Raw genomic sequence first — 15,091 nt, forward strand, 5'->3', positions numbered from 1 at the left:
CTGGTTGTATGTTGACATAACCACTGTGTCTTTGATGGTGGCAAAAATATTCTTCCATATAGGAAAAAAAAATTCTTGGCTAGTATTATTTCCAAAGACCTTGAAACAAAAATAATTATTTAAATTAGTATCATGACTTATTTGTAATTATGGAATTCTGTGGAAAGAATTTTTTAATCTCTACTAATTTTTTTTAAATGTATGGTAGAACATTTTCATCTAGCCTCAAAACATACTGAAGATACCTTGAAAGTTTGAGTGAAGACCAGTAAAGGACACGTGCTGAGAAAGCGGTCCTAAATCTTAAAGCTGTAATTTCTCTAGTGCAGTTGTTTCCGGAGGGGAACAGCTGTCGTGATTTTAATGGTGGTTGTGATGCTGTATTGCACCTTCTAAATCTTTCTAGAGGTATTTTAAAATAGTAAAGGGAGGGGTTTTGTTCAGCTCAGATGACTCTCACTGGCAGAACTTCACACAGTGAAATAAAAGCTATGGGGAAGTTTTGGGAGGTTAGAGGAAGGCACTTTGGATGAATGTGGCTGTCATCTTCCAGGCCCTGTCTGCTCTCAGGGTTGCTTCTCCTCGGGGTCACAACTGTGTACTGATTTCCATAGCCCCTCCCCCTTCTGTTTGCTTTTTCTAAAATCTCTGACTTAAAATATTTCAGTTGTTTTCTTACTCCCCACAGTGTCTCCCTTGGCAGTAGCTCCTGGAACTGTAGTGAGGATTGGGGGTTGGGCTCTGGATCCAGGGCAGAGTGGGCCAGGTCCATCCTGTCGTGACTAGACCCTTTGTCAGTTGGAACAGCTCCTTCGGAAAACACTGCAGGTTACGAACCTGATCACCTGGAGTTCTCTGAGGGTTTCATTCTTTCTGAATCCAACTTCAGGAAGTGTTTTTCTCCCAGTTGTTGTGGTAGTTATCAGATACTGAGTCTTAACTATTGCCAAATATTTTTGGAGGTGGGAGGTGGCCAGCTATTAAGGGCCACACAAGTTGTACCATTTTTGAGTGGCATGTATCGAAAAGTCTCTTAATGAGTGATTTAGATCTTTCTATTACAATCAAGAACTCTACGTCTTAGAAATTAAAAAGAGGTGGCAGTCATGGGGTACGGGTTAAATGCATTTGGTGCATATGGTATGGTAGTCCGTGGCTATTAACATGGTGTTAAGCCCATTGCCGTCGAGTCGGTTCTGACTCATAGCGACCCTGTGTATGTTACAGAAATGTAACTCATGGGTTGGGATACATTCTTAAATGTTATTAACTGAGAGGGAGCAGATATGAAAACGATCCTTTTAGTATAATCCTGTTTTTATTAAAAATACATAGCCATGTATGGAAAGTGATCAAAAGCCTATACATAGTAATTTTAACAATGATTTTCTCTAGGCAGTGGGAGTATGATTTTTAATTTTTTTCTTTGTGTTTTACTGTAGTTTCCAAATGTCTTACAATAGACACGGTATTCATTTTATAGTTTAAGAAAGTGCTGTTTAAAATTAGGGGTAGGAGAATTCTGCTTTCAGACATAATGCAGTTAACAGGACCAGATTTAATTTTCTTGCCATAGAAATTTGGAGAGAATGTGTAAGATAACGGTTTTTAGACTTTGAACAATAGGCAGCGTAGGACTGTGGTCCTTAAGAGAAGAGAAAACATATGAGCCGACCCCTGCCATCCCCCTGGATTTCTCTCTGGACTCACGGAGCAGCAAGGGGCATTCCAGTCAGAGCATAGCTGTCTCTCTGAGTTGAGGAGACAGATGAGAGTTCAGGGGGAGGCTGAGGCAGCTGAGAGTTGCAGAATAGAGTTCCAAAGAGGAGGGAGTTACATAAAAATGAGCTTCTGAATCTGCACAGGGGTCCGTTTGAGGTTTTTTTTTTTTTTTTCCATTTGAGTTTTTACTGAATTCAAACAGGTGCATGCCTAGCGTTGAGAGGCTGGGCAAAGAGTGACTGGGCACCTGTGAGCTGAATGGTTCCTAAGCTCATGGGTCAGGGAGGTGTGTAGGTTTCCACTAGCCAGAGTGGACAGTCCTTATAGGTTCCCATCAACCAGAGTAGAGAATCCTCATTGGTCAAGGCTTTCAGTAGAGGCACCAAAGGCCATGCCTTCCTAGTGGGACTAAACTATCCATAGAGTAAAAGGGATTCTTAAAGATGGGAGGTGGCTACTATTTTGGGCCACACGAGTTGTACCCCTAGATCTGTACTAGCAAAGCTTGTAAACAGGCCATGGAAGGATCAAACTGAACCACTTAATGCTTCTTGAAGGAAACAAGAAAATCTAAACACCCAACAAAGTAAAATTCACAATGTCCAGAATCCAGTCAAAACTGCTGGATATGCCAAGGAGCAGGAAAATTTGACCCATAATCAGAAGAAAAACCAGTCAATAGAAAGGGACCCATTCTAGGGTCAGTCACAAGATGGGAGGGACATAAAAACATTTATTAAAACTATATTCAAAGATTTAAAGGGAAAAAGGAACATAGAGAGGAAAGAGAAGACATGAAACTCCTAGAGATGAGAAATGAGAGTGGCTGCCAGACTGTGCCCTCCATTGATTACACGTACACTTCCTATGAAATTCTCATTTAGTAAGGTTAGTGGCTTACTTCGTCAAGTAAAGAGTGAAAATCCAAGTTAAAATACTTGCGAGGACCTTTAGTAAGGAAGAGGCTCTCAGTGTACAAGATAATTGCTAGATACATTGGACTACATCATCAGGATCCTAAACGATTGCAAAGGAGTAAATCTAATAAGATGGCTACTGCCAAGGTGGCTTTCCCAGACGGAGCATCCAGCAGCATCCTGGCCCTTGGGACAGTCATCCCCCGCACCCCCCAAGCACCATGCGGGGCCCAGTGGCAGGGAGTGACCTGTTCCTCTGTTTAGCCACTCGTTCCCCAGCTCTTTCAGGGCGAATGTTTTTGAACCAGATGAAGGTTTCACTGCCCTTGACCTAGGTGTCCTGCGCACCGTTGTCTGGAGTAGGAGTGAATAAACACTAGCGCGGCTCAGGAAGAGCTTGGAGTTCAAGGGCTTGCTTTTTTAAAATCATGTGAGGGAGAGTAGCATAATCATATTCCTTTGGCCTGGAGGTGTTTATTTGCCAAGGAAGGAGTAAGAATGGATTTCTGTGCTATTATATCCGTTTGATGCTACCATAATAAACGAGGACAAGTGCTTCTTCCCTGTGGATTTGTTGAGAAGCCAAAAGCTTACCAGTCGAGGGCTCTCCTCTTTGCAAGTGCTGGAACTGAATGGGATTTAAGAGAAACATAGAACATTTTCTTTAAAAAAAAAAAAAAAAAATTTTTTTTTTTTTAAGTACGTGCTTTGTAAACTTCAGTTAATTTAATGTTCTCTGTTTTGATTTGCTACATATTTGGCTAAATTTAGGTAAAGCAAAGTAGGTGGTTAGTTGAAGAGAATTCTGGAATTTTTGTCTTTGTTCTTTCTGCCTCTAGTCTTAGCCTAGAAAAGCAAATCTGATACTTAAGGCTATTTGGGTGAAAGAAATAATTCAGCAAACTGTAATTAAGCCAGGATTTTGTTAATTTGCAATTGGTCATAATTCCAGCTGGGGTTGTCTTACTTTTGAATTATCAGTGGGCAAAAAAGGGATTTTTCAAATAAATACTATAATTAAGATTCTAAGCTAAGGCTAGCCTATTCAAAGCCGAATGAATACTGCCAGTTTGGATACAAATCACAAAACCACTAGTTTCAAGGGATTAAAAAAATTAAGTTATTCAAGTGTGTGTATTGCCCTTGCCTCTTGGGCAGCACTGTATGAACTTTTATATGAGCTTGAGTTTAAGATAGCAGGGTTTTACTGTTTAAAATACAACTCAAAGAATGTGAATGGAACCCTTTTCTTTCCACTGGCCTCACTGGTGAGTTGAAAACCTTAGGTGGGTGCATACATGTTGTTGTTGTGTGTCCCTGAGTTGATTTTGACTCATAGTGACTCTTTATGACAGAGGACTGCCCCATAGGGTTTCCTAGGCTGAAATCTTTATGGGAGCAGATAGCCAGGCCTTTCTCCTGTGGAGCTGCTGGGTGGGTTCGAGCCACAAACCTTTCAGTTAGTAGCCAAGTACTTAGCCATTTGCACCACCAGGGCTCCTTGCGTGCTTACGTAGTGCCAGGTATTTTAGAGTTACCAAGAACCAGCTCTTGAAAATGTGCTACCTGCAAATATGTTTGTGCAGCTAATTTTGCTTCCTGAAATGTGAGTCCTCTGGACACGGATGGGGAGGCAGGCCAGGTAGGGGAGGAATGCTGGTCCTTTGCTTAGTTTTCTTACAGTGGTTGGTGGGTGGTGTGATCGAGCCACGGGGAACTCTCTTAGTGCTCCCCCGACCCACATCGGTGGGAGCACCCTCATCTCTGGGCTCTTGCTGTGGCTCTTAAACTATTTTTGATTAGAACAAGTAACCAGTGCCGTTGTATGCACTGGACTGTCCTATCCGTGGAAATTACAATGCATGGGTTTACGTTGGTCCTTACATTGTATAGTTGTAGGTAGCTGTTGATTAAATGGTAATTTTGATAATTTGAATCTTAGGTTTGAAAATCATTTCTATCATACCCACAGATCATATCTTTTATAATTTTTTTAGAACCCCAGGGAGTGTCATTCTTCTTGGTTATGTTTTTGAATTATTTGGGAACTCAGATGCGGTTGATTTTTATTAACATGGGAATAGAAATTATTTGGGAATCTGTTAAGTTATATATTTCTTACTGACCAATGGAGTAGACTTTAAATGTTTGTCCGTGGGCCCTCTTAAAGAGTTTGGAAAAAGTGTGTTCTTCTTTGCATATTTTTAAGTTGACATTTTTAAAAGTTGACATGTTAAATTTTGCAGTGTAGTTTGAAGTAATTGAAAAAGATGCCATTTCGGGCATCCTGTGAGTGTTAGCATTTTAATATTGTTATGCCACCTTTTAAAATGCGTTCAATGGAGTCTGTGTGCCGTGGCAATCTGATACCAGCATTGAGCTATAAAAAAGATACAAAAAATATTCCTTTAATAGTCATGATTTTACATCATTTCCTTTTGTCTTTCTACTCACATTAACATTATTCTCTCACAGAATTTCATCCTAATGTAATATATTTTTATGCTTGGAAGTTCTTTTATCGATCAGTCCATCATATTTCTCTGCAACAAAGTTTTATATAATATATATATACATATATATGTAAATTTTTTAAAATTACTGAGCCCTTAATGTTCTAAATGTTTTTTTAAAGATTCTTCCAATTGAGTTTTATAAAATTAACACCAGTACATCAAAACGAGTTCGTGGGTGGTGCAGTTAAGCAGTCGACTGTTAGCTGAAAGATTGCTGTTTCGAGCCCACCAGAGGCCCCTGGGAAGACAGGCCTGGTGATCTGCTTCCAAAAAGTCACAGCCTTGAAAACTCTATGGAGCAGTTCTACTCTGCACACGTGGGGTCGCCATGAGTCAGAATCAACTTGACAGAAAGTAACAACATCAAAAACAAATGCATCTCATTTTGACTCATAAGTAGAAAGTTAAATTTTATTGGAAATGACTCTTTAAACGAGATGGATGGAGTCGTTTCCCCCCAGTTTGATTATGCATGGATAAAGCTTATGTATTGCTAGTTTAAAACAGGGTTTAATATAAATTTTATTTCTGTTTTCATTTTTCTAGATTATATTCTGAGGGAACTCATTTTTAAATAAGTAGATGGGAGAGAAAGAGTTTTGTTATAGCAGGGTCCCTCAATTCTTTAGATTCCTCTGATCTTCTGTCAGAAATCTCAATGATCTCAAACTTATTATTAACCATCTCACGCAAAAAATTGTCTCGCCCCAAATGCGGCCGCTGTTCCTCTGCTCAGACCCATCGCCTAGAGTCTAAATGGGAGGAATTTCTTGCCTCCTCTGGGATTTGGGACGAGGGGCAAGAAAGAACCTGGGGGTGATCTGTGCATTGGTTCGTCGACTGTCCTACTTCCTGGGAACTTTTGTAACGCCCCCCCATATGTCCCCACAGAAACGATTCTGAGCACCCCGCAACCCGCCAGCGAGATCCCACAGCCCCAGCCGCAGGCCCTGCACTACACCCTGGCCAATGCCCAGCAGGTCCAGATCCACCAAATCGGAGAAGATGGACAAGTCCAAGTAGTACGTACTCCCTATCGCTACCGTCTCAGTGGTGAAGGGGAGTCGGCTGCACTGGAGGGGTGGGCAGTGGGAAGAGAGGAGAGCCCCAGGAAGGAGTGTACCTGCTGTCCACATTTCTGGAGCACATTGATAGCTTGGGTTGAGGTAAAAGCGCATGTTGTAAAGGACAAGTCGTTCTGGGTGCGAGCGTTCATGTTTCATAGATCACGGCCAGTCACTCAGCAGCCTGTAATTGATGCGTAAAGACCAGCATTCAGTGGCCTTTAATTGATGCGTGAGGGCCAGGCCCTGGCCCCTTATGCTCCTCTCCCCTAGGCCTGCCAGGAAGGTTAGTGTTGCCCATCTGTGCGAGAGTGTCAGCTCCGAGGTCAGGCCGTTCAGCAGTCACAGCAGCTCTCTGGGGAAGTGCTGCAGACAGTTCTCACAGTCCAGGAGCCCTGGGGCCCTTGTACTTAGGGAAGGAAAGTCCCTTCCTTCTGTGGTCAGTGAGTGAGCAGCCTTAGTCACCGTGCAGCACTCACTTTGAAGTTGTTCAGCACGCACTCAACCCACGTAATTGCTTCCGTCAGTGATATGCCAGAATGGCCTTCATAACCCTCTCTTGTGACGGGCCAATGCTCTTTCATATCTGTGACATATTGTAGCCTGAGCGGGGCAGCAAGTGCCATGCCCTGAGGGGTCAATTCCAAGGGGGACAGCCCTTCATAAACCTTTCGTGAGTTTCTGTGGTAGGAAGGAAAAGTCTTGTCTGGAAACTTTGCTGGGGGACATTTTAATCACACCACTGGCATCTTGTTGATAGTTTTAATCATGGCCAAACTCATGGGAGCATTTGAAGATGGTGCCATCATTGTACTGCTAGTCTATCATGGCTTCGTCCAGGAAACAAGCTCCTAATATGTTGAGATTCCGTCCCAGGGTGGCCCATCCCTGTGCTGCGGCAGCACTGAGCAGGCCACCGGGAGAGGGGCAGGCTCTTGGAAAATGCTGAATGAGAACTTTTAAGTCGGGTTTCTTCTTCTTCCAGAGGCGATGAAACAATTATAAATAGTGAATTCTTTGTTTAGTTGTCATTCACAAAGGCAGTTACTCTTTTTAGTAAGAAAGTCCTTTGAAAGAATTCCAGAAGAGATAACTCTGACTTAGGGTTTACATAGGCATGTAAAGTGAAAGCAACGGAAAGTCTACAGTAGTTTATTTTACGGTCCATTTGACTGTGATAGAATTATAAATAAGATAACGGATATTAATTTCATTTCATGAAGCTAAAGTTTATAGGACTTGTTTGTCTACCCATATCTATAAGGCATAAATGCATTTTAGTTGGATTCTTTGATTTCAGGAACCACATTTATTAGTGTTTACTTGAGCTGTTTAAATAGTTATGTGTTTCTTTTATTTGAAAAATCTGTCCAGTTTTCAAGTAGATGCATGTGTGTAACTACTGCACCCCTAGTCACACACTGCTGTGCGGGCCTTCCAGCACCCCTAATAGCTGCCCGAGCTCTCCCTGGGCTTCCCAACTATGTTGCTAGTCCCTCCAAGTGGGGAGCAGGATTTAAACTAAAGACTTCATTCTAATTTTCTGGGGAATTTCTGTTTCCCTTTTTTCTACTTGCCATTCACATTCTTAAATTTACTTGTTCAGTAAGAGTTAACAGATTTTTCCTAGGACCCATTGTTTTTGTAAGAATTACTGTAAAATACTTTGTATATATCATATAGTAAAAATGAAAGAGGCTATTTAAGTAAGCTTACACTGGCCCATGTTATATGGCACTACTGAGGGCTGAGTTGTCTTTTCTTGGATTGTGAGCAGATAATCCAGAACAAAAACTGCAGAAAGTGTTTCGTGTTTCTCTTGGTTTTGATTGTCTTCTGATGCTTCTTGCTGTTTTCTCTTGCTGTGGATCCCACAGGGCCACCTCCACATCGCCCAGGTGCCTCAAGGGGAGCAGGTCCAGATCACACAGGACAGCGAGGTGAGTCTGCTGGTGAGGCTACCCCCCTCCCCACCAGTGCTGCTGGTGGAGGGCACTATGCCACTGGCACGCCCAGACCTCCATCTGTGTCTGGATGAGACATATAGGGAATGTCCTCAGATGGCACTGACTTCTGGCAATGGCCAGCTGACTTCCTGGGCCAAATCTCAGGCTCTGCCTGCTACTCTGGGGCTGCCACTGTCTGCCCTCACTGCAGCTGCCAGGTTGTCTATACAACTTCTTGTCCGCTTTTGTCTTTTCTTTTTTCACTACTACTTCCAAAATTTTTTTCATCACTGGAACCAGAAACCCTGTACCCACGGCCCCTTTCCTTTTTTTTTTTTTTTAATAATTTTTATTGTGCTTTAAGTGAAAGTTTACAAATCAAGTCAGTCTTTCACACAAAAACTTATATACACCTTGCTACATACTCTCGCTTACTCTCCCCCTAATGACACAGCCCGCTCTCTCCCTCCACTCTTCTCTTTTCACGTCCATTTCGCCATCTTCTAACCCCCTCTACCCTCTCATTTCACCTCCAGGCAGGAGATGCCAACATAGTCTCAAGTGTCCACCTGATCCAAGAAGCTCACTCCTCACCAGCATCCCTCTCCAACCCATTGTCCAGTCTAATCCATGTCTGAAGAATTGGCTTCGGGGATGGTTTCTGTCCTGCTCCAACAGAGGGTCTGGGGGCCATGACCACTGGGGTCCTTCTAGTCTCAGTCAGACCATTAAGTCTAGTCTTTTTATGAGAATTTGGGGTCTGCATCCCACTGCTCTCCTGCTCCCTCAGGGGTTCTCAGTTGTGTTCCCTGTCAGGGCAGTCATCGGTTGTAGGCGGGCACCATCTAGTTCTTCTGGTCTCAGGATGATGTAGTCTCTGGTTCATGTGGCCCTTTCTGTCTCTTGGGCTTGCAGTTGCCTTGTGTCCCTTGTGTTCTTCATTCTCCTTTGATCCAGGCGGGTTGAGACCAATTTATGCATCTTAGATGGCTGCTTGCTAGCGTTTATGACCCCAGATGCCACTCTTCAAAGTAGGGTGCAGAATGTTTTCTTAATAGATTTTATTATGCCAATTGACTTAGATATCCCCTGAAACCATGGTCCCCAGACCCCTGCCCCCGCTACACTGGCCTTTGAAGCATTCAGTTTATTCAGGAAACTTCTTTGTTTTGGTTTAGTCCAATTGTGCTGTTCTCCCCTGTATTGTGTGTGGTCTTTGCCTTCACCTAAAGTAGTTCTTATCTACTATCTAATTAGTGAATACCCCTCTCAAAAAAAACCTCTCCCAGCCCCCCTCCCCCCTCACGTAACCGCAAAAAGAATGTTTTCTTCTCAGTTTAAACTATTGCTCAAGTTCTTATAATAGTGGTCTTATACAATATTTGTCCTTTTGCAACTGACTAATTCCACTCAGCATAATGCTTTCCGGGTTACTCCATGTTATGAAATGTTTCACAGATTCCTCGCTGTTCTTCATTGATGCATAGTATTCCATTGTGTGAATATACCATAATTTATTTATCCATTCATCCATCGATGGGCACCTTGGTTGCTTCCATCTTTGTGCTATTTTAAACAGTGGTGCAATAAACATGGGTGTGCATATATCTGTTCGTGTAAAAGCTCTTATTTCTCTAGGATATATTCCAAGGAGTGGGACTGCTGGATCATATGGTAGTTCTGTTTCTAGCTTTTTAAGGAAGTGCCAAATCGATTTGCAAAGTGGTTGTACCATTTGACATTCCCACCAGCAGTGTAGAAGTGTTCCAGTCTCTCCCAGCCTCTCCAACATTTATTATTTTGTGTTTTTTGGATTAATGCCAGCCTTGTTGGAGTGAGATGAAATCTCATTGTAGTTTTGATCTGCATTTCTCTAATGGCTAATGATTGTGAGCATTTCCTCATGTATCTGTTAACTACCTGAATGTCTTCTTTAATGAAGTATCTACATTTTTTTTTTCTACTCATATCTTTTGCCCATTTTTTAATTGGGTTATTTGCCTTTTTGTAGTTGAGTTTTTGTAGTATCGTGTAGATTTTAGAGATCAGGCGCTGATCGGAAATGTCATAGCTAAAAACTTTTTCCCAGTCTGTAGGTAGTCTCCTTACTCTTTTGGTGAAGTCTTTGGATGAGCGTAGGTGTTTGATTTTTAGGAGCTCCCAGTTATCATGTTTTTTCTTCTGCATTCTTAATAACGTTCTGTATACTGTTTATGCCATGTATTAGGGCTCCTAACGTTGTCCCTATTTTTTCTTCCCTGATCTTCATCATTTTAGATTTTATATTTAGTTCTTTGATCCATTTTGAGCTCGTTTTTGTGCATGGAGTGAGGTATGGGTCTTGTTTCATTTTTTTGCAGATGAATATCCACTTATGCCAGCACCATTTGTTAAAAAGACTGTCTTTTCCCCATTTAACTGTTTTGGGGCCTTTGTCAAATATCAGCTGCTCATATGTGGATGGATTTATGTCTGGATTCTCAATTCTGTTCCATTGGTCCATGTATCTGTTGTTGTACCAGTACCAGGCTGTTTTGACTACTGTGGCAGTGCAGTATAGTAGGTTCTAAAATCAGGTAAAGTAAGGCCTCCCACTTCATTCTTCTTTTTCAGTAATGCCTTATTTATCTGGGGCCTCTTTCCCTTCCATGTGAAGTTGGTGATTTGTTTCTCCATCTCATTAAAGGATGTCGTTGAGATTTGGATCGGAATTGCATTAAATGTATAGATCGCTTTTGGTAGAATAGACATTTTTATAATGCTAAGTTTTCCTATCCATGAGCAAGGTATGTTTTTCCGCTTGTGTAAGTCTCTTTTGATTTCTTGCAGAAGTGTACTGTAGTTTTCTTTGTATAAGTCTTTTACATCTCTGGTAAGATTTATTCCTAAGTATTTTATCTTCTTGGGGGCTACTGTAAATAGCATTGAGTTGGTGATTTCCTCTTCTATGTTCTTTTTGTTGGTGTAGAGGAATCCAGCTGATTTTTGTATTTTTATCTTGTATCCCGATACTCTGCTGAACTCTTCTATTAGTTTCAGTAGTTTTCTTAAGGATTCCTTAGGGCTTTCTGTATATAAGATCATGTCGTCTGCAAATAGAGATACTTTTACTTCCTCCTTGCCAATCTGGATGCCCTTTATTTCTTTATCTAGCCTAATTGCTCTGGCTAGGACTTCCAACACAATGTTGAGTAAGAGCGGTGATAAAGGGCATCCTTGTTTGGTTCCCGATCTCAATGGGAAGGCTTTCAGGCTCTCTTCATTTAGGGTGATGTTGGCTGTTGGCTTTGTATAAATGCTCTTTATTATGTTGAGAAATTTTCCTTCTATTCCTATTTTGCAGAGAGTTTTTATCATGAGTGGGTGTTGAACTTTGTCAGATGCCTTTTCTGCATCAATTGATAAAATCATGTGATTCTTGTCTTTTGTTTTATTTATGTGGTGGATTACATGCCCCTTTTCTATTGAAAGACTCTTCAGTACTGAAGCTTTTGCTCTGGCTGGGGCTGCCCTCTGAGCATCTCTCTCCCAGCCACATCTTCCTCCATCTGCAAGGCAGCTGAGCTCATGCCGCCAGCTCCCCCTGTTCTTCCTGCCCCAAGAGGGGGTCCTGGTTCTCCGCTCTGAGGAGTGTGTGACAGGGACCTGCCTGGGGGCCATGTGGGCTGACACATCTCCTCAGTGTACACACATGGACTCAGCGCCCTCATTTGGCCTTGTGTTGGGTTTCCTCCATGCACAGCTGTCAGCTCTCTGAGGGCAGGGTTGTGCTGTGCACGGTAGTGTTGGGCACCATGCCGGCCTATAGGGGCACTCAGAAAAGACCATTGGAGGCAGCTTTAGGAAGCTTCATTGAAAAGTTGCTGAGCACTGTGCCATGGGGGCCCTGGGGAGCAGCATCCCAAGAAGGTGACAGTGTGATTAGGGACCAGTTGTTGCTGTGTCATGTATTGGTGCATAGTTGAGGGGGTGGAGGTTCTTCATGTTATAGACTTAAGGCCCACCAAGAGTCCTGGGGAAGAGAGGGGAGTTAGCGTCCCTGTGGAGGGCGCTGTCTGCATTTGGCCTGGTTGGGGTCAGCCCTGAGTATGCAGGGCAGGTTGGGGTCATGCCTGTCTGCCCTCTCTCTGGGCCACTGGACCCCAGACATCTGGCTGCTTTGTTGCTGGTGCTAAAAGTAGTTTTAGAATTTTCCCTTACTTTACAACCGTTTTGGAAAACGATATAGCACTTCCTTAAAAAGCTAGAAATAGAAATATTATACAGCCCAGCAGTCGCACTCCTAGGAATATATCCTGGAGAAATCAGAGCCTTCACGTGAATAGACACATGCACACTCATGTTCATTGCAGCATTGTTCACAATAGCAAAAAGATGGAGGAAACCTAAGTGCCCATCAGCAGGTGAATGGATAAACAAACTACGGTACATATACACAATGGAATACTACGCAATGATAAAGAATCATGGTGAATCTGTGAAATATCTCACAACATGGATGAATCTGGAGGGCATTATGGTGAGTGAAGTAAGTCAGCCACAAAAGGACAAATACTGTATGAGACCACTATTATAAAAACTCATGAAAAGGTTTGCACACAGAAAGAAACAATCTTTGGTGATTACGAGGGAGGGGAGGAGTGGGTGGGGAAAGACACTAGCTAGACGATAGATAAGTGGTAACTTTGGTGAAGGGTAAGACAGTACACAATAGTGGGGAAGTCAGCACAAAAGAGAAAGTAAGAAAGAAAGAAAAAGAGAATTCGCCCTTACTTGAATCTCGGTTTTTTATTATCAAGTTTGCCTTTTTTTTTTTTTCCAGTTTTCACAGTGAGACTGTCTTGTATCTGTAATTCAGTCTTTTCTTCCCATTAGGAATTGACTAATGAATTAGAAGGAATTGCTGATAGTACTAATGATTCCTTTTGTGGTGGTGCAATATGTAGTCAGTATTGTTTTCACAATAAAACCTCACCCTGTTCATTTAAATAGCATTTTGTTAAAACAAAGAGACAGTCCCCAGAGCCGACCACACTTACAGCCATGCTTTGCGCAACAAGTGAACATGCATTTTCATCTGGTGAGATCCGAGCACGAGCTACGGTCAGGTTGATTGTGTTGAGCTGATGTCAGTTGTCTGGTGGTGACAGTGTCCTCACATTGTATCAGAGGTCCCTGCTGGGAACAGTTGGTGGTAGGAACATGGGACACCTCAGTGCTAGTTTTCAACTTCTGTGAGTCTAAAATTCTTTCCACATAAAGAGCTTTAAAAGAATGATATTTTCATTTGGGGCCAGAGGGGATGGGTGCAAGGTTTTTTGGAGTTGCTTTGTTTTTATACACACACAAAAAATAGTATCTGTAAGCTCAGCTGTTTTGTTCAGGGGTTTCGATTGTTACCAGGGGTCAGGTTTTTGTAGACTTAGCGTCAGTGGTCTTCCTAGAGTCAGCACATGACTCTCATGGCCTCCAACGACACTTGCCTCTGTTTCAGCACGTCTTAGAGTTGCTTTTGACCCTCTCCTTTTTGTGTTTCTTTCACAGGGCAACCTACAGATACATCACGTTGGACAGGATGGGCAGGTAAGCGCTCACCTGTCCTTCTTCCTGCCTGCTTCCTGCGGCCCTCCCTCGGGTCTCGGGCATCGCGTTGCTGTGGTGGTGCTGCTGCAGCCGAGAGCAGGCGGAGGCGCCAGGCTCCTGGCGGCAGCGTCCGCATGGGCTCTGCGGGGCCGCGCCTGCCTCTTCTGGACTTGCACCGTCGCTTTCTGCCGTAGAGTAGACCTGTGCTGTATATCTATTGTCATTTTTTGCATATTTACACGAATGTTGTTGATAATTGTGTTTGTACACTTAGCTGTCTAATAGAAGAAGGTAGATTTGATAATGTCGATTGTTGTCAAGCTCAAACAACTTGCCGTTTTTCTAATTTGTGACAAAAAGAGTAACCATTAACTGAACACACCTGATATGAACGTTTTTACAAAGCGAAGTGCCCAACCTGTGAGGGACCCTGGGTACTGATCTTTCCAGCATCAGGTGAAATCACGGGTGAGTTTGAGTGTTTATACTTTGATGTCCTTTTGAATAGAGGTTCTGTTAGAGAAACTATCATACCATCAGAATAACTGGACAAGGAGTCGAGGTGGGCGTCTTCTTTTTTTACAAGACGTAACTTATGAAATTGATTGTAAGAACCTTAAATGTCAATCTCATTTGTTCTCGAGGTCATGACACTTGTTGTTGTTGGAAACCAAGGGCATATTCTTCCCTGGAAGCCTGCGGCCCCTTTGCCGTAGACTGGGAAGTGCTGTGTCCACTGTGCCGGGGCCGGGCACCCAGGAGGGGATGTGGAGAGCATGGAACGAAACCCTAGGGCTTTCTCTCAAACCTTCAGAGGGTGTCATGGGAGAAATGCTATAAACCTTAAAGAGTCTAAGGTTTAAACTGGAGTTTAAATTGGAGTTTCTTATTTTGACAGTCTCACCTTAAAAATTCCCATGGTGTTTTAATCAGGTAGTCCTGAAGTGGTAATAATATATAAAAGAGTTGCCTGCCTTGGAAAAGAACCAGAAAGCCGAAGAAATCTAGAGTTTTAAGAATCCGCGTCATTTCTTCTGAAGTCGTACTGTCTTGGTGGTTAATTTGAGGTTGTCGATCAGGACCAATATGAGTAGATAATCATTAAGTTTACGTTTGCATGTTTCTCACATTCCGTCGAGAGGGGCCGGCAGAAAGCTGGGTTCTTAGTGGTTTATCTCTTCCTTACTGGCTTGTTTTATACTGGTAGTGAAACTTTATTTTAATGGAAATGTCGTTGGACTTTAATTCCTACGAAGAGTAAGGCACGTTGCCTTTTACATTCCCTTTGTTTCTGTCTTTATTCTTGAGCACGCTTCCACCTGAAATCTGTTTTTAATATAATC

The 15,091-nt window shown here is 42.6% G+C and overlaps 1 protein-coding gene across 10 annotated transcripts in view; it reads left to right on the top strand.

The window, feature by feature from the left end:
- Positions 1–15,091, top strand: part of BANP (BTG3 associated nuclear protein) — a 260,745-nt gene that overhangs the window by 54,137 nt on the left and 191,517 nt on the right. For all 10 annotated transcript variants that reach the window (XR_007514665.1, XR_007514664.1, XR_007514666.1 and 7 more), the window contains 3 exons: positions 6,047–6,177; positions 8,097–8,159; positions 13,710–13,748. Coding sequence is in view for 7 of the 10 variants with exons in the window: in XM_049864295.1 (XP_049720252.1) it covers positions 6,047–6,177; positions 8,097–8,159; positions 13,710–13,748 (233 nt within the window). In the remaining 3 variants the exon portion in view is untranslated. The remainder of the gene's footprint in view (positions 1–6,046; positions 6,178–8,096; positions 8,160–13,709; positions 13,749–15,091) is intronic.

Source organism: Elephas maximus, chromosome 21 (genome assembly GCF_024166365.1).
Source record: "Elephas maximus indicus isolate mEleMax1 chromosome 21, mEleMax1 primary haplotype, whole genome shotgun sequence".
NCBI lineage: Eukaryota > Metazoa > Chordata > Mammalia > Proboscidea > Elephantidae > Elephas > Elephas maximus.